This window comes from Mytilus edulis, chromosome 6 (assembly GCF_963676685.1).
Source record: "Mytilus edulis chromosome 6, xbMytEdul2.2, whole genome shotgun sequence".
In the NCBI taxonomy this organism is placed as follows: domain Eukaryota; kingdom Metazoa; phylum Mollusca; class Bivalvia; order Mytilida; family Mytilidae; genus Mytilus; species Mytilus edulis.
Genome location: NC_092349.1, coordinates 56641736 through 56669584, shown reverse-complemented (window position 1 = coordinate 56669584; position 27849 = coordinate 56641736). Strand labels below are relative to the sequence as shown.

Sequence of the window (27849 nt, the reverse complement as noted above, 5' to 3'; positions counted from 1 at the left end):
TTTGTGCATTACTTCTATAAAAATTGTTGTTTTTTTTTGTAATTGTGGCCCTTACAGACATTTGACATTATTTTTTTTAATTTGATAAAAAAAAACATAAAAAAGAAATAAATACATTTCTTTATTGCAATAATTACAATTTATTCATTCAGAAGCTATTCAGCCTACAACTTAGGATGTAAGACTTAAAACAAATAATTTCAAAGTGAAAAGTCACTATAAACATGATAATACAAAGCAAATAAGTTATGTATGCAAAATGTACCAACTATGGCAAAGTAAAAACATTGCAATTAAAAAAAAATAACATCCTCATACATGTAACTCAATCCTGTACAATGTCTATTGATTTTTCTTAAATTTATCATTTTGTAACTTTAGTTCAGTTCAAAATTGAGCATTTCAACTTGTATTTTTATTTCTGTTGAATATTGCACATGACATCACATATAGTTTTCTTTAGGTCACATGCATATGACATCACATATAGTTTTCTTTAGGTCACATGACATCACATTTAGTTTTCTTTAGGTCACATAATAGTTGACTTGTGTTAAACAAATTTCTGTCCATTAAGAGACACATATCCTTTGTTCTATGATTATCATGAGTCATCAGCTGAACTCTGTTTCTGACCAATTACTTTCCACATCACTTCCATCAAAATCTCCCTGAAAAATAAAGTGATGAAAACAATGAGGTCTCATATCTCTCAGAGGAAGTTGCCTTTAAATGGATTTGGCTAGTGCTTGAGGACTTTTTTTGGTAATATATCTATTCAACTGTTTTGGTTGTTATACATCTTTGGCTTTAGACTTTTTGGCTTTGAGCATTCCTGATGAAGGTAAATCCAGAAAAGCACTTCCGACAAATGAAATTTATAACATTTGTCTATCTACACACATGTGTTCCTTTGATTTTATGTTATCTATCTACAAACATCAATAGACTCATCATCTTTATCAGGCTTAAAGTTCTGTATGCCAGATACACATTATATCTACAAAAGACTCATCAGTGAAACTCAAATTACAAAATTCGGTCTTTAAGTGTGAATAGCACACATTTTTTTACCCTCAAAAAGTAGATGATAGAGTGGATGTGTATCATACACAACTATAGAGGTTTTTTGTGGTTTTTAACAGCATTTTTGTTCTTCATTATTGAATATGTTCAAGTCATTTTTTTTATTCCATTTTTTTACTTGTAATTTAAAAAAAAGTGTTTTCTTTCTTTATTAAATACACAAGTTCTGCTGAAAGAGCTTACAATGTAATCAAAAATTAAGTATGGGTGTGTAGCAATTGAATAATCGTGTCAACTTTTGATATATTAACCTCAGGCAAATACTGACTCTTATTTTCTGTCAGATTTACCCATGTTTACTACTTACATCATTGTCACTGCCTTCCATATCCTCTAAATCATAGGTACTCTCTAAACCAACATCATTATGTTTTTCTACTCTTTCCTTGCCTTCCCGTGCTCTTGTATTTGTAGGGTCAAGGCTGAAAAGGATAACAAATATTGTTGATTTGAAGTTTGTTTCCTATTATAAATGTATGTCATAAAAAGAATGTGTATAGACTTTGCATATTTGTTTTTAAAAATTTGTTTAATTCATAGATGAAAGTGGAAATCTTTTAAAACAGTATTCCATTAATTTTCATACATACAAATTTGTACTGCCTCATTCTGTAAATTTAACAATTCATCTATCAATATCAAGGCTAAAACTTTTTAAAGAATTTTTAAGCTGAAAAGTATAAACAACTAAATTTGTTTTAGAAGTAGCAAAAGTGAGCATTTTTAAGAATAAATTTGAGAAAAACCTTGAGCATTTGGAAGAGCCGTGTAAAACATTTAGAAAAGAAGGGTTATCATATAAATGAATTTTCTATTAACAGATCCAATGGTATGAATGATTTTTTTGTAATGTTTAGAAATTTTCAGTATTTTGAGGTGAGCTTTTTTATCTTAAAAAAAAATTAAAATTTTACTGTATTTTTAAAATGCATTGCCATGAACATAAAATGCTAATCATGAGCTCAGCTATCATTTCCCTATCTTTTTCCTGTAATCTTAAATAAAAGCTGATACCAAAATAGCTCTATATGCAGTGTGTATTGTTTTTTTATGATATCAAAAGACAAAGAAGAGGAAAATATGAATAAATTACAGAAACTACTTTTATAATTAAATGTGTGAACCAGAGTCCAGCAATTTAAATAACAAAATGTGTCATCCAGGGTCAGGCAATGATAATGTTTTGTAGGACTGACCTCAAAGCTATATTATATTCGTCCAAAGCTTCAAGCGGTTCACTGATCTGTGCCAAGAAATCACCCAATTGTTGGTGCAGACGACATGTGTTGTGTGTATGCAGCTGTTTTCTTAACCTGAAAAAATATACAATCAGGAAATATGATTATGAAATGTTTTATATTTTTACTACAGTTCAGTTACTTATTCAAGATGATTTTAAATATAGGAATTTCTATTGAAAATTTATTCCTGAAAGTCCTTACATATATCTTACTTGCAAGACTTAAAAGAAAATCGGTAATGTTTAAACAAGTAATAGATTACAAAACTTCACAGCTTATAATCAATAGAGATGTTCATTAAACAAGAATATTACAAAAAATATTTAATTGAACAGACTATAATAAAGACTAAATGCATGATTTATAAATTCCATTTGAAAGGCTTTTTACAGGGAACAGGCTTTTTCTTCACAATTTTGGGGGGATTAAGGGTGCATGTTATACACAAATAGAGAATGGTAACAGGGAATGCATCAAAGAGACAATAACCCAACCCAAGATCAGAAAACTGCCAAAAGCCAACAACTGGTCTCCAACATGAGAAATCCCCACACCCCTAAGTGGGTTTCAGCCATGGCCAACTCATAAACAATAATGTATACTAGTTCAGCAAAATAAAGCCACACTAAACTTCAAATCATACAAATGAACCCAAAATTTTAAAAACACTCAAGACTTACAAAGCCTAGAGGTTCCTGACTTGGGACAGTCGCCAGATTGGGACGGGGTTAAACACGTTTTGTGATACATTGTATCTCAACCCTCCCCCTATAACTCTAGTCAATATGGATTAAACAAACATACAGCAATATGTCCAGTAAAACTCAGTTTGAAAGAAGTCCACTTTAAACACACACACTGCTGACTTGCAGCTGTCTTTATTTAACAGTTGGTATTAAACAAGTTGATAATTTTTTTTATATGTCTGACTGTAACACTTACAGTAAGGTAACAGTTAATTGAGATATTGTCTTATTTACATCTACATCAAAATTTATTTCAAAATCTTATGTATTTTAGGTAATTTTTACTAAAAGAGTGCTAAAGATACCAGAGGCAGAGTCAAACACTAAAGTGTACAACTAAGTGTTGTGATTGGTTACTTATGTCCATAACAATGAAATTCAACCAATGGTGTGACATTATTCTCATATTATTTGTGAACAAGCAATGGAATGACCCATAATACTTCAGATTATGAAATGACTAATCATACATTAATGATGGTTTTTCAAGTAGGATGTGTGTCTCTCAGCTACAATCTCTTAGAAGAGCAACACTCCTGAAATGAGATGTATATGAGAAATATCCTCCCGCAACACTCCTGAAATGAGATGTATATGAGAAATATCCTCCCGCAACAGCCCTGAAATGAGATGTATATGAGAAATATCCTCCCGCAACAGCCCTGAAATGAGATGTATATGAGAAATATCCTCCCGCAACACTCCTGAAATGAGATGTATATGAGAAATATCCTCCCGCAACACTCCTGAAATGAGATGTATATGAGAAATATCCTCCCGCAACAGCCCTGAAATGAGATGTATATGAGAAATATCCTCCCGCAACACTCCTGAAATGAGATGTATATGAGAAATATCCTCCCGCAACAGCCCTGAAATGAGATGTATATGAGAAACATCCTCCAGTTTAAAAGACCATTCATAATGTGCGTATTGCTATTTTCCTAGACAACATCAATCAATGACGTTGGTTCATGAATCATACATCTCTTTCTACTCAACTAAGAAAAACCCATATCACTTGAGTATCATGATATGAAAATGAAAAATTATCACAAGAAAAGATCAAATCAAAATTTTGGAACATAGCAATAATTATTGATACTGACACAATGTGAGATCTCAGCTGAAATAGTGAATTGTATTTTTCAAAAATTTAGAATGAATAATACTTAAACTAACATTTCAGTGCCTTTATCATACTGATGATCTCTAAGTAATATTTCTGCCATTACATAAACAGGTTCTAGGTAGGATGGATCTAACTTCATTGCTTTCTCTAGATATGGTTTGGCCTGAAATCAGACAATATTCAAAGACAGGTATACAATATAACTTGTAGGTTGTAGCAATATTTTTTTTAAAATAATTTTTGTAGCAAATTCAAATATAATTTCATAGCAAAGCTTTTTATTCAATGTTGTACAAACATAAATAAAATGAGGTAACAAGAAATATTTTGTTTTACCCCCTACAGCAATTAGGTCAGATAATCAAAAGATAAACAGTTTATATCTTTAAAATTTATTTGACTAACAAACAATATTATGCCCAAAAAAGATGCTGGGAAGGTAACCCAGAAAAAATATCACTAAATCACAATCAAATTGTTATAATGTGAACTAAAACATAAACCTTTAAAAAAAATTTGTGTCCCTTAAATATTATTTCTTACAGATTGAGGTTATTTAACGTGGTTCCCAACACTTTCACCAAAATGAATTTGGCTCGTTTAATTTTCATAAAATTTCGCTAAATTATTTACTTTGACAAAAATATAAAAATTTCAAAAATTTTGAACTAACCGTTTTGTCAGAAAAATTACACTGGTTATATAGCAGTTTGACAAACACCAATTTTGATCATTGAGAAGCTTAATATTCCTTTTACAACACAACGTTATTAAAACATTTAGCTGACTTTACAGAGTTATCTCCCTGTAGTGTTAGGTACCACTTAACCATTAAATATAGAAAAAAAAACTTCTTAACAAAGTTCTTAATTGCATCATTTGTTTTTCTCTACTCAATTAAAATCATTTACCTTTGCAGACATATTTGGTTCATTTGTCAATACTGATGCATAAATCTGAAAAAGAAATGTAGAAATCAAAATACAATCTATGAAATAAATTAGAATAATGTACAAAAGAAATTCAATAAAGGGCTGCAAAAAGCATGTATAACAAACCTGACATCAATGTATACTATTATCAGAGAAAAGGTGTTATAAAATTCCAATAAAGTTTGACAAAGTTAAGAGTTACCATTTTAGTTTAATTTTCAAATTAGTAAAACAAGTTTACCTGAATGAAACATCAAATTAATTTTTAATTATTATTTTCAATTATTTGGATTTAGGAAGGTTCTATTTCTTCTCAAATGTAACAAGAATTTAGACATTTTGTTTCCAAATAACATTTTTGTGTTATTAAAATCTTTTTCTACTAATTATTATTGGAAGTTAATCCAAAATAATAAATATTTTATTAGTCTAATTACAAGATTGTTAAAATTGCTAGTAATGAGCATTTATTTATGTGTGTGGGATAACAATTTTTGATGAAATTTGTGGAAAACACCAAATCTAAATACTCTATATTGAATATATATGTTTCATCACTTTGATAGCATCAAATGATGAAACCACTCAATTAATAAGCATACAATAGCAATTTTTTTTCTCAAATCCTGAAAATAAGTTACAAAAAAAGGAATCCGCAAATCATAGTCTTAACTTACAGTTAAAGTTCTGGGATTAGATCCGATTGTTTTTATTGCTTTCCCTGCACAGGCTAAAGCTTCTCTTGTTCTGTGTAATGACAGGTAACATGAAATCAAACCTATAAAAGAACAAACAGCGAAATCTGTATTAACCAAACTCCCTTTAGGGACGACATCAAAAGTTCAAAGTAGGATAAAAAACTTAATTCACATAGTTTTTTCACTGACCCCCCACCCCCACTCTTAACTTAATTTGGGGAAAATTGATTTATCTATATGGATATATGTAAAATCGATTTTGGATTAACAAAACTTGCAGCAATGTTGACCCCCCCCCCCTCCCAAACTATTTGATTTAAGTTTTTTATCCTACATCGATCTTTTGATGTCCTCTCTTATGACTGAGGAATTCATTGATATTAGACTACAGTTTCAATCACAAAGACAAAACTCCTTAAGTATGATCCTATGTAACTGTTAAAATTAGATGGCTGTCCAGTTTAAACAAGATATGAATTACTGTAAATTCAGAAATTATTGAGTGCATATATTATTGTGATTTTGTCATTTTAGACGAAAATGCAATTTAAAATTTTGCGATATTGAGAAAAATCCTGTTTAATTCATATAATAACAGTTCAAAAATGTGAGTTTAAATTATTGATATTATAACTCTGTCACATTTTTAGCGAAAATAAAAACATCACAATAATTTCTAGATTTACAGTATATAGGTTTCACTATATACACGTATGTTATACTGTTTTTTTTGTGTGTTAAGGCTATCTTTTGTAAATATTATTTTTAACTACATCCATCAAATTACAATAGAAGTACCTTTGGACCCCAAACAATCAAAGATATTAGTGTTGTACCAGATAAGCCAGTTTTGTTTGCAAATTTCATTTTAGCATTTGATGTAATAGATACAAGTTAATCTGGATTTACATTACTGATTGAATTATTTTTCCTAATTTCTGTAGTAACCAGGAGAATTCTATGTTTGCTTTTAAGACATATTTGCATCATATTTATACATATATCTTTAATAATTCTGTTCAGTAGCCACAGATAAATGCTCCCCATTATACCCCAAAATCTAGGTATATAATTTTAAAATAACATTAAAGCTAAGCATACCATGATAAGCCTCATATCTGTGTGGTGCATGACGTAAAGCTTCCTGAAAGTGTAGTGATGCATCTTGGGATTTCTTTAATTCAAATAATGCTGTGCCTTTTAGTAAATATGCCTCTACATTGAATGGATCAATAATGCTGGCCTGAAAATAAATAAATCAACATAACAAATAGGTCAAGCCAATCAGTAGATATAGTGAACTGTTAGTCACTGAGGGTTTTCCCATCATAGTCGCTAGTTCTTTTAGCACTTAAATGCATATACAGATATTTTTTTATTGCAATTTGTGATCAAATTTAGAAACCATATTAAATCAAGAAATGTATCTCCATCATGCAGAGTTCCTAATCCTTGTTCCTGTTTTGTTTGACTTTTGGTCAATTTTTGTTTTGTAGGAATTTCTTTGTTTGTACTCAGTCTTTGGTTTCAAAATATGTTGGTCTGGATTATGACTTAAAAGTCATTTATTGATGAAAGGCACATTTAGTGCAGCAAAATTGGCACTGTAAATGTTATTCTACATTAAACTTATATCAGTTAGTGTGCTCTTATAGCTATAGTGACCACTGTTTTGAGATCACTGTATTACAACTGTTGATAATTTGATTGGGTTCAACACTACTTTTCACACAATTGAACAATGCATAAGATGATTGTAACTTATTTATTTTTCACAAACAAATTTTCTTTGTTTTGTTTAACATTTTTTGTTCAATGAACAATCCCCACTTCACTTTTTACAGCCTCTGTATTTCTTTTAAAATTCATAAACAAGCCAATGAGAAAGTAACTATCTTGTTAGCAAAAATGAAAAAAATAATTATGATCACACTATACATTGATAATTATACTGTTAATTGGGCGATTTTAGCAAGGTTTTTTCCCTGCTTATTTCACAAAGATGATAAAATCATAAATTAATTTTAATCTTTTAAGAAGACCCCAATCAAAGACTAGAAAACACAAAAAAATAAATTTTGGCCTCTGAAAAAGTGAAAATTTAAACTATGCGAAAAATGAACCACGTTAGAGTACCATGATCCAATAAGGAAAGTTGGTGCAAGTAAAAAACATTGAATTTGGTAAGTTAAAGCTAATAATAATTACAAACCTTTTGAGCAAAATAAACGGTCCTTGTTCTAGCTACTTTTCTTGATATGAGAGAATAATAACCAAAAGAAATCCAAGGCTCTGGAGCCTTATCTGTCACCTTCATTAACTGTTCTGATAATCTGTAACAAAGAAATTAATTGGTGGATTATATCCAATAGAAATCCATGGTTCTGATGTCTTGGGTGTGACCTTTATCAACTGTTCTGATAATCTGTAACAAAGAAATTAATTGGTGGATTATATCCAATAGAAATCCATGGTTCTGATGTCTTGTCTGTGACCTTTATCAACTGTTCTGATAATCTGTAACAAAGAAATTAATTGGTGGATTATATCCAATAGAAATCCATGGTTCTGGTGTCTTGTCTGTGACCTCATCAACTGTTCTGATAATCTTAAACAAAGAAATTAATTGGTGGATTATATCCAATAGAAATCCATGGTTCTGGTGTCTTGTCTGTGACCTTTATCAACTGTTCTGATAATCTGTAACAAAGAAGTTAATTGGTGGATTATATCCAATAGAAATCCATGGTTCTGATGTCTTGTCTGTGACCTTTATCAACTGTTCTGATAATCTTAAACAAAGAAGTTAATTGGTGGATTATATACAATAGAAATCCATGGTTCTGATGTCTTGTCTGTGACCTTTATCAACTGTTCTGATAACCTGTAACAAAGAAGTTAATTGGTGGATTATATCCAATAGAAATCCATGGTTCTGATGTCTTGTCTGTGACCTTTATCAACTGTTCTGATAATCTGTAACAAAGAAATTAATTGGGGGATTATATCCAATAGAAATCCATAGTTCTGATGTCTTGTCTGTGACCTTTATCAACTGTTCTGATAATCTTAAACAAAGAAGTTAATTGGTGGATTATATCCAATAGAAATCCATGGTTCTGATGTCTTGTGTGTGACCTTCATTAACTGTTCTGATAATCTTAAACAAAGAAGTTAATTGGTGGATTATATCCAATAGAAATCCATAGTTCTGATGTCTTGTCTGTGACCTTTATCAACTGTTCTGATAATCTTAAACAAAGAAGTAAATTGGTGGATTATATCCAATAGAAATCCATGGTTCTGGTGTCTTGTCTGTGACCTTTATCAACTGTTCTGATAATCTTAAACAAAGAAGTTCATTGGTGGATTATATCCAATAGAAATCCATAGTTCTGATGTCTTGTCTGTGACCTTTATCAACTGTTCTGATAATCTGTAACAAAGAAATTAATTGGTGGATTATATCCAATAGAAATCCATAGTTCTGATGTCTTGTCTGTGACCTTTATCAACTGTTCTGATAATCTTAAACAAAGAAGTAAATTGGTGGATTATATCCAATAGAAATCCATGGTTCTGATGTCTTGTCTGTGACCTCATCAACTGTTCTGATAATCTGTAACAAAGAAGTTAATTGGTGGATTATATCCAATGGAAATCCATGGTTCTGATGTCTTGTCTGTGACCTTTATCAACTGTTCTGATAATCTGTAACAAAGAAGTTAATTGGTGGATTATATCCAATAGAAATCCATGGTTCTGATGTCTTGTCTGTGACCTTTATCAACTGTTCTGATAATCTGTAACAAAGAAGTTAATTGGTGGATTATATCCAATAGAAATCCATGGTTCTGATGTCTTGTCTGTGACCTTTATCAACTGTTCTGATAATCTGTAACAAAGAAGTTAATTGGGGGATTATATACAATAGAAATCCATAGTCCTGATGTCTTGTCTGTGACCTTTATCAACTGTTCTGATAATCTGTAACAAAGAAATTAATTGGGGGATTATATCCAATAGAAATTCATAGTTCTGATGTCTTGTCTGTGACCTTTATCAACTGTTCTGATAACCTGTAACAAAGAAGTTAATTGGTGGATTATATCCAATAGAAATCCATGGTTCTGATGTCTTGTCTGTGACCTTTATCAACTGTTCTGATAATCTGTAACAAAGAAATTAATTGGGGGATTATATCCAATAGAAATCCATGGTTCTGATGTCTTGTCTGTGGCCTCATCAACTGTTCTGATAATCTTAAACAAAGAAGTTAATTGGGGGATTATATCCAATAGAAATCCATAGTTCTGATGTCTTGTCTGTTACCTTTATCAACTGTTCTGATAATCTGTAACAAAGAAGTTAATTGGTGGATTATATCCAATAGAAATCCATGGTTCTGATGTCTTGTCTGTGACCTTTGTCAACTGTTCTGATAATCTGTAACAAAGAAATTAATTGGTGGATTATATCCAATAGAAATCCATGGTTCTGATGTCTTGTCTGTGACCTTAATCAACTGTTCTGATAATATGTAACAAAGAAGTTAATTGGTGGATTATATCCAATAGAAATCCATGGTTCTGATGTCTTGTCTGTGACCTTTATCAACTGTTCTGATAATCTTAAACAAAGAAGTTAATTGGTGGATTATATACAATAGAAATCCATAGTTCTGATGTCTTGTCTGTGACCTTAATCAACTGTTCTGATAATCTTAAACAAAGAAGTTAATTGGGGGATTATATACAATGGAAATCCATAGTTCTGATGTCTTGTCTGTGACCTTTATCAACTGTTCTGATAATCTGTAACAAAGAAGTTAATTGGTGGATTATATCCAATAGAAATCCATGGTTCTGATGTCTTGTCTGTGACCTTTATCAACTGTTCTGATAATCTGTAACAAAGAAGTTAATTGGTGGATTATATCCAATAGAAATCCATGGTTCTGATGTCTTGTCTGTGACCTTAATCAACTGTTCTGATAATCTTAAACAAAGAAGTTAATTGGGGGATTATATACAATGGAAATCCATAGTTCTGATGTCTTGTCTGTGACCTTTATCAACTGTTCTGATAATCTTAAACAAAGAAGTTAATTGGTGGATTATATCCAATAGAAATCCATGGTTCTGATGTCTTGTCTGTGACCTTTATCAACTGTTCTGATAATCTGTAACAAAGAAGTTAATTGGTGGATTATATCCAATAGAAATCCATGGTTCTGATGTCTTGTCTGTGACCTTTATCAACTGTTCTGATAATCTGTAACAAAGAAATTAATTGGGGGATTATATCCAATAGAAATCCATGGTTCTGATGTCTTGTCTGTGACCTTTATCAACTGTTCTGATAATCTGTAACAAAGAAATTAATTGGGGGATTATATCCAATAGAAATCCATGGTTCTGATGTCTTGTCTGTGACCTCAATCAACTGTTCTGATAATCTGTAACAAAGAAATTAATTGGTGGATTATATCCAATAGAAATCCATGGTTCTGATGTCTTGTCTGTGACCTTTATCAACTGTTCTGATAATCTGTAACAAAGAAGTTATTTGGTAGATTATATCCAATAGAAATCAATGCTATAGATCCTTGTCTGTAACTTTCCTAAACTGTTCTGAAAATTTGCTACAAAGAAATTTATTCTTTGATTATATCCTATTGAAATCAATGACTATAGTGTCTTGTTTATTACTTTTCTTAACTGTTCTAATAATCTGTATCAAAGAAATTGATTGGTGGAGTTCCACCTAAAATAGTTGACCACACTGTTCTGGTTTGACTTCCTCACTCTGAAAAAAACCTACAGTAAGGTGCTATAGTCCATATGTTGATGTTTTACTGATCCTAACCGGCATAGATTTCTGCATTGTCACATGAAGTTTGTGTATAAAATTTTGCCAGACACAATAAAACAGACTATCTCAGAAAAATATTCCATGAAAGACATCCTACCAATCACTTATAGAAATCTTACCTTTGTAATTCCATTGTTTTCTTTTCTTTTGCAAGTAAGTAGGAAAATAAATCCATATTCTTTAGAAATAAAGGATCCAGCTGGTGTGACTTAAAACAAAAGAAAAACCAATTTTGTTAGTTTAAATAAAATGAATTACTGTAATTACAGAAATTTATTACATTTGCGATGTTGAACATGTTGACTTTTCATTTACAAGTATGCATTGTACATATTTGGAACTTTTATAGGTGACCATATGGTAAAATAGGTTTCTGCTCATTGTCAAAGGTGGTTGTCTCATTGGGCATCAAATCACATCTCTTTATTTTTAAATTTTTTGTTTTTAAAAACATCTGTTTTCAAAATTATTCTTTTAGTAAAAAGTAAAATCACAAAAATACCGAACTCCAAGGAAAATTCAAAACTGAAAGTCCCTAATCAAATGGCAAAATCAAAAGATCAAACACATCAAACGAATGGATTTAAAACAACTGTCTTTACTTGCAAGTCTCATTGAGTTTCATAGAATCTGACAATTGAAATAAGAATTTAAGATTGGTTGAAATCAAATATCAAATCAATTAAATATTTTACCATGATTACCGTCAGTATGAATTTATGCATTTTAGTAAAGGGGCTATTCCAGAATTAATTGAATAAGGGGGTGGGTGTGTGTTTGTGTGTGTGTGTGGGGGGGGGGGGGGGGTAGTAAGGTACTTTTATTCAAATTTAATGGGTGGTGATTACTTTAGACAGATTGCCTTAACAATTATATACTCAATAGAAATAATCAATTAAAATTTTATGCATGACAGGGTTAAATAAAAAGTGCCTTCCGACCCCCGAATACATTTATTTCTGGAGTAGCCCTTAAAATAAGAGAACAAACTGAATTATGTCCCCTGTTGAATGAATTATGGTCTCATTTTTTTATTTTAGGTATCTTCACTACAAATGCCTTATTTATAGTGTTGATGGCAATCATACAACCTCTCAATAGTTAGTCTTACCCTTTGGAACCCTGTTAAAGCTGCAGTATCATTCCCTTCATAAAACCTAGCTTCTGCTATACTATTCACTATATATACATTGTCTTTTAAACACATTTTTTGGTCCATTTGTTTAAATGTTATAATGGCATTTCCATATTCTCTTGTAGCTAAATATGCTTGACCTTTGATCCATGATGACAACCTGAGAAAAAAAAATATGGTATACAAAATGCCTTTTAATTTTCAATGCAAAAGATATTTATAGAGTGTTTGCTGAGATCCAGCAATAAATTTTGTAAGATAAAATTCAACCAGGTGCTCCGCAGGGCGCAGCTTTATACGACCGCAGAGGTCGAACCCTGAACAGTTGGGGCAAGTATGGACAAAACATTCAAGCGTGATACAGCTCTGAATTTGGATTGTGATCAAATTTTTGACATTACATGGTTTTTTTTTACACAAAACAAATGTCAAGATTTTACAAATCAATCAAAGATTTCTTCTTCAAACTTTTTAAATCTAAAATTAAATAGTTGATCATGACACAGCATAGGTTTCTGACACAGAACGAATGTGGTCTAATGAACTTAAAAGTTTTTTTTGCCTTTGAGCAATTCACTATGCTGTTGAATATTAATCCTCTCAAAAAAATGTTTGAAGAAATTTTCTTTTTATTTATGAAATCTGAAATTAGAAAAATTTAAACCCCCCCCCCTTTTTTCACATCCCCGTTTCCCTTTTTCCAAAACTGATATCAATTCAAATTTCTAATGGAGTTTGCAACAATAACTACTCTTTTAAATATATCATAAAATATTAAAATGTAAAATATAGTGCTTGTAATCACTGAATGGTAAAGATTGGTTGGTAGTAAAAGTGAATATACATTGTTTATTGTATAAAACAATAAAAAAAACTTCATCAGCAACATTTTATATTGACAAATTTCCAATGAAGTTATTTACATAAAATTATTGGCAAATAAAAATAGAAAATGACATCATAGTCATGTCTGGCAAATGTCCAACATACATTATCTAAAAACATTTTAGATAAGATAAGGGAAAAAAAGCTTCACCAGCAACATTTTATATTGGCAAATTTCCAATGAAGTTATCTACATAAAGTTATTGGCAAATAAAAATAGAAAATGACATCATAGTCATGTCTGGCAAATTTCCAACATATAAAATCAACTACTATTCTATACAAAGAAAGATAACTCCAATTGAAAATTAATTGCTATTGCACAATATTGTGCAATTAGATATTTCTTGCTATTGTGCAATACTGTGCAATTGAAAATTTCTTGCTATTGCACAATACTTGATATGGAATCCTAATTTGGACCAACTTGAAAACTGGGCCCATAATCAAAAAGCAAAGTACATGTTTAGATAAAGCATATCAAATAAGCCCAAGAATTTAATTTTTGTTAAACTCAAACTTAGTTTAATTTTGGACCCTTTGGACCTTAATGTAGACCAATTTGAAAACTGGACCAAAAATTAAGAATCTACATACACAGTTAGATTTGGCATATCGAAGAACCCATTTATTCAATTTTTGATGAAATCAAACAAAGTTTAAATTTGGACCCCCATTTGGACCAACTTGAAAACTAGGCCAATAATTAAAAATCTAAGTTCATTTTTAAATTCAGCATATCAAAGAACCCCAAGGATTCAATTTTTGTTAAAATCAAACTAAGTTTAATTTTGGACCCTTTGGACCTTAATGTAGACCAATTTGAAAACGGGACCAAAAATTAAGAATCTACATACATAGTTAGATTCGGCATATCAAAGAACCCCAATTATTCAATTTTTGATGAAATCACACAAAGTTCAATTTTGGACCCTTTGGGCCCCTTATTCCTAAACTGTTGGGACCAAAACTCCAAAAATCAAACCCAACCTTCCTTTTATGGTCATAAACCTTGTGTTTAAATTTCATAGATTTCTAATTACTTATACTAAAGTTATGGTGCAAAAACCAAAAATAATGCTTATTTGGGCCCCTTTTTGGCCCCTAATTCATAAACTCTTGTTACCTCAACTCCAAAAATCAATCCCAACCATCCTTTTGTGGTCATAAACCTTGCGTTTAAATTTCATTGATTTCTATTTACTTATACTAAAGTTATTGTGCGAAAACCAAGAATAATGCTTATTTGGGCCCTTTTTTGGCCCCTAATTCCTAAACTGTTGGAACCAAAACTCCCAAAATCAATCCCAACCTTCCTTTTGTGGTCATAAACCTTATGTCAAAATTTCATAGATTTCTATTCACTTAAACTAAAGTTATAGTGCGAAAACCAAGAAAATGCTTATTTAGGCCCTTTTTGGCCCCTAATTCCTAAAATGTTGGGACCAAAACTCCCAAAATCAATACCAACCTTCCTTTTGTGGTCATAAACCTTGTGTTAAAATTTCATAGATTTCCATTCACTTTTACTAAAGTTAGAGTACGAAAACTAAAAGTATTCGGACGCCGGATGACGACGACGACGACGACGACGACGCAGACGCAGACGCCAACGTGATAGCAATATACGACGAAAAATTTTTCAAATTTTGCGGTCGTATAATAAACACTACACATAATCTTCATATTATCAAATCAATAAACTCTTCTTAAATGTTACTGGTTACTCTTTAACAAATTGTTAACATTAAATTTTTGCTCATTATTTCTTAAAAGAAAATCACAAAATTTTATAAGACAAATTAATAACCTGCATGAATAGCTAGCCCATGTTAACTGTAAAAATGTTTGCGTCAACGTTATTCAGGCCACACTTAAAAATATTTGAGTTTGCCCAAACCCTACCCAAAGGTAGAGACAGCGGGTAGGTAGGTAGGCATTTTCTTTTTTTTTCGGCAAAGAGAAATTGAAGTGTCAGATGTTTTTTTAGTCTTCATGCCTGTCTGATTAAAATTAAAACTTTTCACATCAGGACAATAAAAGATTTTGAGTAGGCAGCTATTTTCTGGGTACCCGTAGGTAGTGTTAGGTCAAACAAACATATTCTTTTTATGGCCTCGTGGGACAGCATTTTCTTTATTTCATGGGTAAAGGTAAACCAAAAATTTAAATGTTCAACATGGTACAAATTTTCTAAAGGCTTCTATGCAGACTTAGGCAAAACCAAGAAATCAAATATCTACGAATATTCAAATATTCCTCAATCCACAAAAATTAGAACCCATGAAAAAAATTAATCCACAGTAGTCTTCAATATTTTGTAAGCTCTTTGGAGTTTTCCTATAGCTAGGCTGTGCCAATAAAAGGTTTCTCACCAATGCTTATACTTTTATTCTTCTTTATTGTAAGTACTGATAGGCTTCTATAGCTGCAGTATCGGTTTTACTCATTTTTGAAGGCTGCAGTGTACAGTGACTTATTAATTAACTACACTGTTATTGGACTTAATATGATGAAAACTGCCTATGCAATGTAAACTAGGCCAATACAGAATAACTAGGCCAATATAGATTTTTTTCTGTATTGGCCAAGTTATTCTGTATTGGCCGAGTTGACACAGTGCAGGATTTCGGAACGTCTCTAGTTTTTACATCGAAAATCACGATAAACACGAAATGAAAGTAAATAGTTGTTTTGAAGACGCAGTTTGTCATTTAGTCATCTTAAACATGCTGAAAATGTCATTATGGCATACAATACAGGCTAAAAAGACGGTCACATTCATTTAAAAAGTATTTTGAAAACAGACGATAGAATTATTTCAGGTTTGGGGAACGAGTAGAGAGTAGACTATCACAAAGTTCATTTCTTGACGACTTCATAATTTCACGATCATGACGATGGTACACATAGATTTTATAATTAGTTTCTGCATAACACATGCAATGGCAGTACCTTTCCAATTACTATTTATGTGTTGCGTCTAAATTTAAGTTGTAACACTTTATAGTGACTGAAAAGGGTAGAAAAATTCATCAGATGAGAAAATGCTGAAGACACCTGGAAACAGCACCGCCACGAGATCATTATGTATTGCATCTTATAAAAAGAAACAAACTGAAATTTGGATAGTTCCACTTCAAGGTAAAAATATTTATCTCTTTTGAAATGAAATTAAAAAAATATTGTAACACTGTAGTTAATTAATAAAGATACTATTACGTGTATTTCTGTATTGGCCTTGTTATTGGTCCTCGGCCAGCTGTATTGGCCTTCGGCTTCGCCTCAGGCCAATACAGCAAGCCTCGGACCAATAACAAGGCCAATACAGAAATACTTACGTAATAATATCATACTATAGTTGTAAATTTCTGTGTCATTTGGTCTTTTGTGGAGAGTTGTCTCATTGGCAATCATACCACATCTTTTTATTTTTATATTCTAGTATAATATTTAAAAACTCTTGTTATTTCTACACTATTTGTCATGCAATTTAGAGTTTATTTCTTCAAATATGAAAAATCCAGACATCTATTTACAAAGTTCGTTTCTTAAAACAATATTGATGTTTCATTGATTAATTATTGTAAAGATTGTAATAATACAAGTGTCGTAACTTCTTTTTAATTTGTATTTTTAGCCATGGTGTTGTTTTTATTGGACATAAGATGTAATATTGCCCCTGTTGTATCTACTCTCTCTTATAACTGTAAGTCATTGTTAATTCAATATACATTTGTACTGTAAAGTTTAATTTTGAAATTATGGCAAGAATTTTTATCAATGCCAAGAATGCTACTTGTTGAGTATCTCAATAATAAGAACTTGCATTCAGATATCTGATTCATACATATACATGCATTTTATTCTGAAAATTACAATAATAAATCTCAAACTTTGGTTGGTCATGAGAAATTGCAATACTAAATGTGCACCATAATCTCTAAATTTCCGTTCAAGGACAATATACAAACCAGTCACATGATGCACCATGTGGTAGTCCATTCATTACTAAAGCAGCAACATCAGCACCTTTTACTCCCAAGGAAAGTAAACCTTGAATTGATTCTAAAGAAAATGGACATTCCCTGCAATTTAATAAATATAAGTTCTTCAGTATTATTTTACAAATTTAACTTGTTCAGGCATGATGCAAACAGTTTTGCAAATGAAAGGTAAACCTATGTTTCAAATCAACTTATATGTCTGTCATATTTGTTTTTCCTTTATCGTTTTTAACATAAGTCAAGATTTTGAATTTCTTTTTTGAATTGTATCTCGTTTTGTCATGCCATGGCCTTTTATAGCTTACTTTTTAGTATGTGTTTTGCTCATTGTTGAATGCCTTTTATTGCCCTAAAGTTGTTATCATCATCGTACTTTGGTCTCCAGTGGATAATTATCTCAATGACATCTCCTTGTCTATATTGTAAGTATGTAATATCAACACTAATGTAAAAATGGAGGTATAAATGTTTTATCTATAAAGACACCAGATAAAATGGATAAAGTAATATGACTGATCCTTTTGTCATAATTTTGGACAATAAAATATGTGTAATCTAAGATTGATGTAAATTTGCCTCTAGTGGAGGTTACCCATTTTGGAAGTGCCCCCCCCCCCCCACTAGGAACCATGTCTGCTAAAATGTAACAGCCCTTAGATGGGCTATGTCACCCTCATGTACTTTTAACTGGAAACCCTATGCTGGAAATAGATCTGATGTTTCTTTACAACATTATAGGTTTAGTTTACCTTATAACTTCTTTATAACTGGTGATAGCAGATCTGTCCATTCCAGCCATGACGTAAAGTTTAGCTAAAGCTACATTCACCTTAGCTGTCCTCTGTTTAGAACTGATTCCTTCTAACTAAAATTTCAAGACATATTTATTGAATATTTCACCTATATACAAGATAAATATATATACAATTGGCCATATCTTACAGAAATCATGTACAAATTATATCATAAAATGTTCTTCATCTCCTCTTTTCTCATTCAACACTAGGTTTCAAGGCAAGGCTTTTATGAAATTGATATATTTAAACCATAAGATGACATACTGTGGATTCATCATTATTCGTTGGATACCAATTTTCTTGCATAGGTGAACCATGAAGTTAAATGTTCAACTAATGAAAAATGTCCTATAAGTTTGTATGCAGAATTTGGCAAAACCACGAAATTATATATATATCAACGAACATGCAAGTTTTCGTTAATCCACAAATTGGTACCAACGAAAATAAACAAATCCACAGTATCTAGAAAACTTGTGTTGTTGGATTGTTACGGATAATTAATGTTAATCCCTTTCTATTCATAGGTACGAAGTTGTGTAGCTTTCTAATGCTAAGTAAATTAATTAATTATCTTTACTGATATGTTTAATTCTTTCAATTTTCAGGTTTTTTGAAAGATTAGCAATTTTGTAATGTGACTTATTTGACTTGAAGGTATTTAATCTTAATAAAAAATTTTGATCTTGCAAATGAATGAAATTGATTGCTGTTCCTTAAAGTCGTTGCAACTCATAATGGTGAAATTGTCGGAAAATTTTTGAAACTGTAATGGAAGAATTTTTAGGGTCTACTAATTTTTGCTATTATTTCATAATTTTATGTTTTGACAGTAATGTTAAAAGGGAGATAACTCTGGAAAAAAACTTACTATAGACATTGCTTCTCTGAACTGTTTCATTTGCGATAAACACTGGTATAACTTGTACTTCACATCTACTTCTGAGGTCACATCCTGTTAATTTATTTAATATAATTAAAAATTACTACACACCAAAGTTGAAACAACGCCAGGTAAATTCAAATATTTGTATTTTCTCACTTGTTGAACAATAGATATAAAAGAGAGATTTTAATTATTGCGATTTCTGAAATTGCTGCATATAAATGATTCCATCAAATTTAAAATTCAATTCTTATTTAGTGAAACCTATCCCATTGCAATTTTTGCATTAATAAAAACATTGAAAAACAAATTCTGAATTGACACAAGTGCCACATGTGGAGCAGGATCTGCTTATCCTTCCAGAGCACATGAGATCACCCTCAGTTGTTGGTATGGTTTGTTTTGATCAGTCTTTAGTTTTCTATGTTTTTGTTTTATATACTGTTGTTTGTCTGTTTGTCTTTTTCTTTTTTTGCCATGGCATTGTCAGTTTATTTTTGATTTATGAGTTTGAATGTCCCTTTGGCATGTTTGGTATCTTGCACATCTATTTTACAGTACATGAGCAATATCAATAATATGCAGGTGAAGCACTTTCCTGGATCCATATTGAAATTTCCATTACAAATGTCTAGAGTTTTAAAAATGAACTGTTGAAATAAGCATCTTTTTTTTGTAAAATATTGAAAGGCTGACTATGCACTGGTTTTTTTTAACTAAAATTTTGATAAATGTGAAAAAGAAGGGTTTTATGTACAAAAATGTATAATCAGAAAAAAAATCAGAACGTTAAGAGTTCACATAAAATGATATATAAACACTGAGTACTTCTTCAGTAACTGCCAAAAAAGATAGAACCTGTTGTACTTAGGTGTGGTTACTAAAACCAGTTTTAAGTTGTAACAAAACTTTAAACTCTTCGTTTTAAAGATGTAAAATTTGTCATTTCATGTAACTGTATCAGAATGACAAACATCCCCATACTCTTATTAGTCATGTTAGTAGTAGGTGTATAAAAATTACTTGAGAAGGTTGGACAGGTGTGGTGGCTGTTATCTTCCCTTTACTCTTATTGAGTGCCTTCTTCAATAACAGAGCCTTTTTATAAATATTCTGAAAATAAATAAAACATCAATGTATATAAATTATATAAAGGGTATGCATAAGTTTATTAATTTCATATAGAATTTTTCACATGAACCAAACAAAACAAAAGTGTCCATTTATGCTATACATGGCCCTTTCTTTATAGCTTGCTGTTCGGTGTGAACCAAGGCTCTGTGTTGAAGGCAGTACTTTGACCTATAATGGTTTACTTTTACAAATTGTGACTTGGATGGAGAGTTGTCTAATTGGCACTCATACCACATCTTATATCTCTGCACCACAAATTGAATATTGTGCAAAAATAAAACACACAAGAAAGATTATGCCCAAGTCAAAATAGTCATAAACATTTCAATTTAACTAAAACACAATTACGTAAATTATATAAAGTATTGACAACTCATGTTGCCCACTCCAACATTGAACTGGTGAATAAATCATGCGGTTACACTCAATATTGATGGCCTTAGTCACCTGCAGTTGTATACATCCATGTCCTTTGGTCTTTGGTGGAAAGTTGTCTCATTGGCAATCATACCACATCTTATTTTCATATATAATATTCAGGGAGTTAGTTTATTGATTAACAAGTATTCATTACACAATGTCATACACTTATAATTACATTTGATGTATGTTTCATTATAATACTTTATTCTGATTGGCTAACTGCACATCACATGTTATTCCTTAAGCAATTGCATCATTCAATACAACTTTTCATTCATGATAACACGTGGTCCCACAATAAAGTGCACAGGTGAATTAAATAAAACAATTATAAAATTCGTGTTTTCATGATCATAGCTAAAAAATTTAATTATAAGTATTGAATGCTTCTTTTTTTAACTTCATAGGGTTGTAAAAGCGTTGACCGTGTGCAAATTTTTAGAATGAAGCGGAAGCGCTTCATACAAAATGTACTTTGGTCAACGCTTTTACACCCCAATGAATTTACAAAAACAAGCATTTAATTCTTAAATACAAATATTTTTTTATAATTAATAATTTCATCAACAGATTGAAATGTCAACATTCATGACATATATTTCAAGGAACATAATATACTGTCTGAGTTTTAATGAAGATCTGTATTGCTGTGTTTATGGAAACCATGGTAACAAAGACTCACCTCTGCCCTCAAAAATTCTCCTAGATGATACAGAGAGTTTCCATAGTAAACCATACACTGGTACCTCTGAGATAAGGAGAAAACTTCTGTGATTGGGTTGTTATCACACAGCGATATCACAATGCATGACTACAAAAAAAAATATATTTACAAAAAATCTCAATTTGAAATAAATATATAAGTCCTTTACACTTCATAGCTTGGTATAAAATTATGTGCGAGTACTGGTACAATGTATATATGATTACTAAGACGTAAGTTACAAAAAAAAAACAAAAAAAATTAGCAGACTACATGTACAAATGATGTACATGGTGTATGTTTTATCATCAACAATTGAAACCTTGCCCTTTAAAAACACATCATAGTCCGAGTTTGTTCAATATATTTCTGCATACAAATAATTGTAGGCCGAGTTTGTGATAGTCCGATTTTGTTTTAGTCCGAGTTATCCATCAGTGTCACAGGTAACGCCTGCCTCATATTAGCCTTTCAAGACATCATAATTATTTGGACTAGTGTTCATGTTGCTCAGTCTAATATCACATGTCTCATGTATAGTTGTTTTGTGGACTTATTTATCTTTTCATTGTTTTGGTATTTTGACAAATTTCTTCGACTGATGACAACAGTGTTCTCCCCAGGATTTTGTTAAGGCGCAAAATTCAAGGGCACGTAACTCTTTTTTTAGAGTGAACTTTTGTGATCTTAAGCAATTAGTCATAAATCATGACATGTCATATAAATTTTAATGCATTGTGTTAGGTGTTTAATAATGCAGAGTACTAATGAATTACAAGAATATATGAAATAAATTGATTTTAAACACAAAAGTTATTTATATTCAGTCAATTAAAGAAGTCAAAATATAAATATTCATCTATGTACTCTCTGCTCCTTCTAGGGTTATTGGTTTAAGATAGTGTTATTTTGTTGGACAATCTGTTCCTCAACATTGTCTTTATCCTCTTTAGGGTTGAAAAACCCCCTCTCATAATTTGCTTATACCCCCTTAAACATTTCTAAGCCATGAAAACTCAGTGAGCCACTTGTCACTGAAACCAGAAACATGGTGCTTGCTGTTATCACTTGCCATTACTTAAGCTCGGTTGGGATTGGGAGAAGCAATGCCATCTGCTTATAATACTGACGGTGTAGACAGAGCTGTATACGTATTCCCCTTTTCATTAGAAGTCATTGGTCTGAAAAACAAAACTTTTACTTCCATCATCTGCCTTTTGCTTAGAAGTCAGCCTTTGTTTTTTGCAGAGAACACGTTTATTCAGAATTATTAAAATCGAATATGGTTTAGATATTTGGTATACAACTTTTTAAATAAAAAAGTCTTTATTAAAATATTTTAATGAACAGCTGAACAGTTTCCGTAGTTTGACATTACGCTTCCGTGTGTATTATTGTTAAAACCTATCTTTGACAGGTAGATATAAACAGAGACATATGTGTATATATGTCTCTGATATAAACGAAACTTTACAAATTGGTTAAAGTTAAGACCATTGAAATTATTTACTTATGACATTAAACAGAAGATGCGGCGATTCTACCCATGTTGATTGGATTGTCACATATTTGTCACCAAGGTCCACTCGAGAGCACTGTTAGATAAGGGGGAGCTAACTCGTATGTGCTGGAACCAAGGGACAGGGGGTCAGTCTATCGCTAGACTTAATGTTCTGATAGGCATAGCTAAAACGCAAGGAAGGTTTTCATAATTTAATTAACGATAACGATTTAAATGAATGATAACAAATCAATCAATAAACAATGCCAAATAATAATAATCTAATTAAAGTACAAAGTATCAATTCAAAATAACAAATCCAAAGTAAAACTATTTCTCTTTAAAATGTAAAATATAAAATAAATGCCAAAATTACTAAATCATAAAATGTACTTAATCTCAATTTCAGAATGTAAAAGTCTCAAAATAAAAGTTTCTCAAAAGTATAATTTTCTAAAGTTAAATTATGAGTCTAGAGATAAATTTTGTCTCACACTACACAGTCAACTGGTAGACTGGTAGACAGTCTTATAGGGCCAGTATAATGACATGAGTAGTGTGAGGTTACGCTTCCGAAACACTGACTGCTTTTACAAAATTTCCCAACAATATTTATACTAAAATCCGAAATAACTCAACTTGTCCCGACATGTTAATAATACTCTCATTAGTAAAAATAGATGTTAATTAACAAAGCCTAATCCTATAATGTTTTGATAAAAATCTAAACTTTCAAAGTGACATATGCTAATTACAATTAATATTTCAAAATAAAGTGCTTTGAGCAAACTGTGACATTTTGAGTACTAATGACACAGCACAGGTAAAATTAAATAAACACATTAATTAAAATTTTACTAAATACAAACATAAAATTTTCTTTCTTAAAATAAAACATATTTTTTATCCAAAATAACACTAACACAAATGTAAGCCAAATAACACACCATGACATATTTCCCGACGGATGGATTCGCGATCGATGTTCAATGATAATTTTATTTCTAAAAACATGACAGTTTGAGACGATTTGAGCTTGTAATCAACATTTTTTCACTTTCTATTAATTTAAATCACTCCTCGTTATCTTTATTCCAAGTTTATTTTAATTTTTTCAACTACAAATACTCTCATTCATAATTTTCATCGTAAATATCTTTAGCAATGTGTATTCAAATTTATCACGTGTATTCAATACGTTCATTGGTCATGTATTTATAGATTCTTCTTCTCGACCAATGAAAATATTCGTTATTTAAATGATCAAGTAATCACACACACGATGTGTAAATACAATGCATTTGCGATCTATTTCTTCAATTTCTGCACTGAAGTTTTTAATTTTTTTAATTCTCTTCTGAAAATACAGATTTTCTTGATGATCATTTACGCTATTACATGATAACATAGTCCGATAAGGCTGAGATAAGCGTGGCTCAGGTAACACTAATTATCAGTTATTGCGCAACACTGACCGACCTCTCAGCGGTGATCAGCAACTTGACAATTTTAACCAACATTTATAATGAAAATGTGAAAATTAACATGCTGTGGGATCAAGTATTAAGGCATACCTGTCAACTCACCCGTTTTTTGCGGGTGACACCCGTTATTTTCACCTCTCACCCGGGAGTTTTTCTTTACCCGGCGGGTCCCGGGAATTTCTAACATTTCCCGTTTCACCCGGATTTCTGACCGGAATTGTTTCCGTTATTTAGAAGTAATGTGGCCTTCGGTTTTATCGGTCTTTTTCAATGTAACCAAAAGTCAAAATGTAGGACTGTTTACCTGAGCTGTGAAATAGCTTCAGGTTATTCCTGTGGAAAAACTAAAACCACCCAAATAGTAAAGAGGGCCCTTTCAGTTGAAAATAACAAAGTGGTAGTTGAAAACAAGCCAAGATTTTTTGTTTTGTCAAAACTTGCTAAAACATTACTGGTTTTGCCAAACAGCAATGCAGACAGTGAGAGGGCATTTTCTTTGAATCCGGGTCCGTCCGCCCTGATTTTTGTTCGCCCTAGTTACTGTTCGCCCTAGTTCCGTTTCGCCCTGAGACCGTTCGCCCTGATACCTGTTCGCCCTGGGTATGTTCGCCCTGATTTATATTTTTTATTATAGTGTTGTGTTGTGTGTATTTAATTGAATATGTTGAAGTCAGTCTACAATTTCGCCGAATATTTACGATTTTTATTTTTTTTATAGTGTTGTGTTGTGGGTTTTTAAGTGAATATGTTGAAGTCAGTCTACAATTTCGCCGAATATTTAAATGTAAAACAACTGAAGACTAAATTATTTGTATGTAATGGCATATGTTGAAGACTGTTTACATTCACCGAATATTTATTTATGATGTATTACGTGTTGCTGCTTTTGGGAAATAAGTGTCTCGGAATTTCAGCACTACATTGTATTTTTAAATGTACTAAGTTATTATGTTGTCTTGCTGCTACGAGGATAAGTTTCTGTGATTTCAAAGACTACAAAGTATTTGACATGAAACAACTAAAGACTAAGTTATTTATATATTTAACTTTATTGATACATTTTAACAATATAAAAATATTCAGTAACAGTTATAACAAGATCGATCAATTCCGAACTGCACTTCGCACACCTCCTCTGGTGCTGGCTCAACTATTGGCTCTGGTGCTGGCCAGTTGATCTGTTCACATGGTGTGCAAATGAACTGTAGGTCATTGCCATGTCTGGCGTCTTTGTAAGCTTGAAAAGTTATACCTAAAATTCAAATTATATATTATAAATATATTCACATGTGAACAATATAAACATCAATATAAAATTACATTGATATTTTTTATATATATAAATCTACTTGTACTAGAACATAATACTAAATATGAGAAAACATTCATACTAACGTAGTTATATAGATATATATTTGACTTTTTTTATCTTAATATAGTTACTTTAGTTCATTAATTATATATATGGGTATATACTGAAGGCCGTACATTGACCTATAATGGTTTACTTTTATAAAATGCTATTTGGATGGAGTTGTCTCATTGGCACTCACACCACATCTTCCTATATCTAGATATATATATTCTTGTTTAATTCCTGATGAAAGTTGCAACAAAATTTAATATTTATAAATTAAAACACTTACCAGTGCCACACAATCTATGCTACCATTTCTCACATACGTCACATGATGCTGCATGTTGACGAGGTCGGACCTCTCTGTCACAAGAAATACACATGTACACTTCCATAGTTTATGGAATAATGCACCGGTTCCATAATCCACTTCCATATATAACAAATTTGTCAAAACACACTTGAGATCAAAGAAGCCAAGCTGCGAAAATAATTTCCCTTTCATGCCTAACAATTTGTACATCAGTGTTTCTACCCATCCAAGCTGACTATTTTATTTGAGAAAAATTGTATTTTCATTATTAATCCATCAAAGACAATTCATATAACAATCAGTGATATCAAAGATTTCAAATTATACCTAATCAGCAATCAAAATTCAATCAACAGTAATTAAAAGTAATTCTAAAATAAAGTGTAACAATGCAGCCACGAATTTTATTTAATTAATATTCTGTATTCAGCTTTAATAGATAAACATAAATTTTAATATATATAAATATACATTTCTTTTATAATGAAACATATTACATATAACATATACATATCATTTATAGATAAACATAAATTTTAATATATATAAATATACATTTCTTTTATTAATGAAACATATAACATATACATATCATTTATGAGAATAGGGCGAACGAACTCAGGGCGAACGGAATACCAGGGCGAACAAACTCAGTGCGAACGAACCTAGGGCGAACATGTAATCAGGGCGAACGATCCCGATACCATTTTCTTTAGTAAAGAAAATAGCTACAGAGTGTAGGGCTGATCTTAATAAGGATACACTGTGTGCTCTTCTTTCTTGTAAAATGAATACACATTTGCATTGCTATGAACTGAAACCAAGTGCAGTTCTTTTAAAGAATGCCAAGTCTGCTACTATGGAATATAACAATAGTCTGAAATAAACTTGTATACATGTTCTAACTGTTTCATATACATATTGACTATATAAATTATATGTAAACATATTTTTGTTCTTCAATTGAGCCCGCAAAATGTCGTACGCGTTATGACCTGAGATTTTTTTTCTCATTGGAGGTCATGACCTGACTTTTCATTTTCAGAGGTTGACAGGTATGATTAAGGGACAGCGGCCAATTAAGACGCTGCAGGATCTACGAAAATATTATGAAGGCGATGCGGCACCTGGGGAGAACACTGGACAATTGAAAACAGGCATTTGTTTCTATCAATGGGAAGGTCGAATATCAAAATAAATTATATACAATGTATCTTCGCATTGTCATTTTCATAGATACTGATAGAAACATGTTCCTGTGTTTAACGGCATTATTGGCCTTGTTAAGGGTGATACAATTTTATCATAGTTTTCTAAATAAACGTACAAGCTGCTTAAGATCATGAAATAGCTCAGATTCGTGCAAAAACCGCACATGATCAAAAAGATTCATTTTCCTCCACTATTTATTTTTACTACTTCCTTCTTTCGGGTTTCTCTAATTTATCTTCGATTGCGATGGGAAAAGTCCGCATGTTCCGAGGGAAACACGATCTCAATCACTTTAGTGTTTAT

At 31.3% G+C, this 27849-nt stretch overlaps 1 protein-coding gene across 1 annotated transcript; it reads right to left on the bottom strand.

Annotated features, from left to right (window-relative positions):
* Positions 1 to 107: 107 nt before the first annotated feature.
* Positions 108 to 27789, bottom strand: LOC139527934 (anaphase-promoting complex subunit 7-like). The gene is made up of 16 exons (XM_071323624.1): positions 27662 to 27789; positions 21659 to 21787; positions 20443 to 20532; positions 19405 to 19488; positions 18486 to 18601; positions 17704 to 17817; positions 12821 to 13004; positions 11829 to 11917; positions 8048 to 8168; positions 6937 to 7078; positions 5815 to 5915; positions 5117 to 5161; positions 4256 to 4368; positions 2283 to 2399; positions 1394 to 1508; positions 108 to 671 (listed from the first exon to the last, which is right to left on the bottom strand). Exons 1-16 carry the CDS (start codon positions 27725 to 27727, stop codon positions 615 to 617), a joined length of 1683 nt encoding a protein of 560 aa, XP_071179725.1. The 5' UTR covers positions 27728 to 27789; the 3' UTR covers positions 108 to 614.
* Between the last annotated feature and the right edge of the window lie 60 nt (positions 27790 to 27849).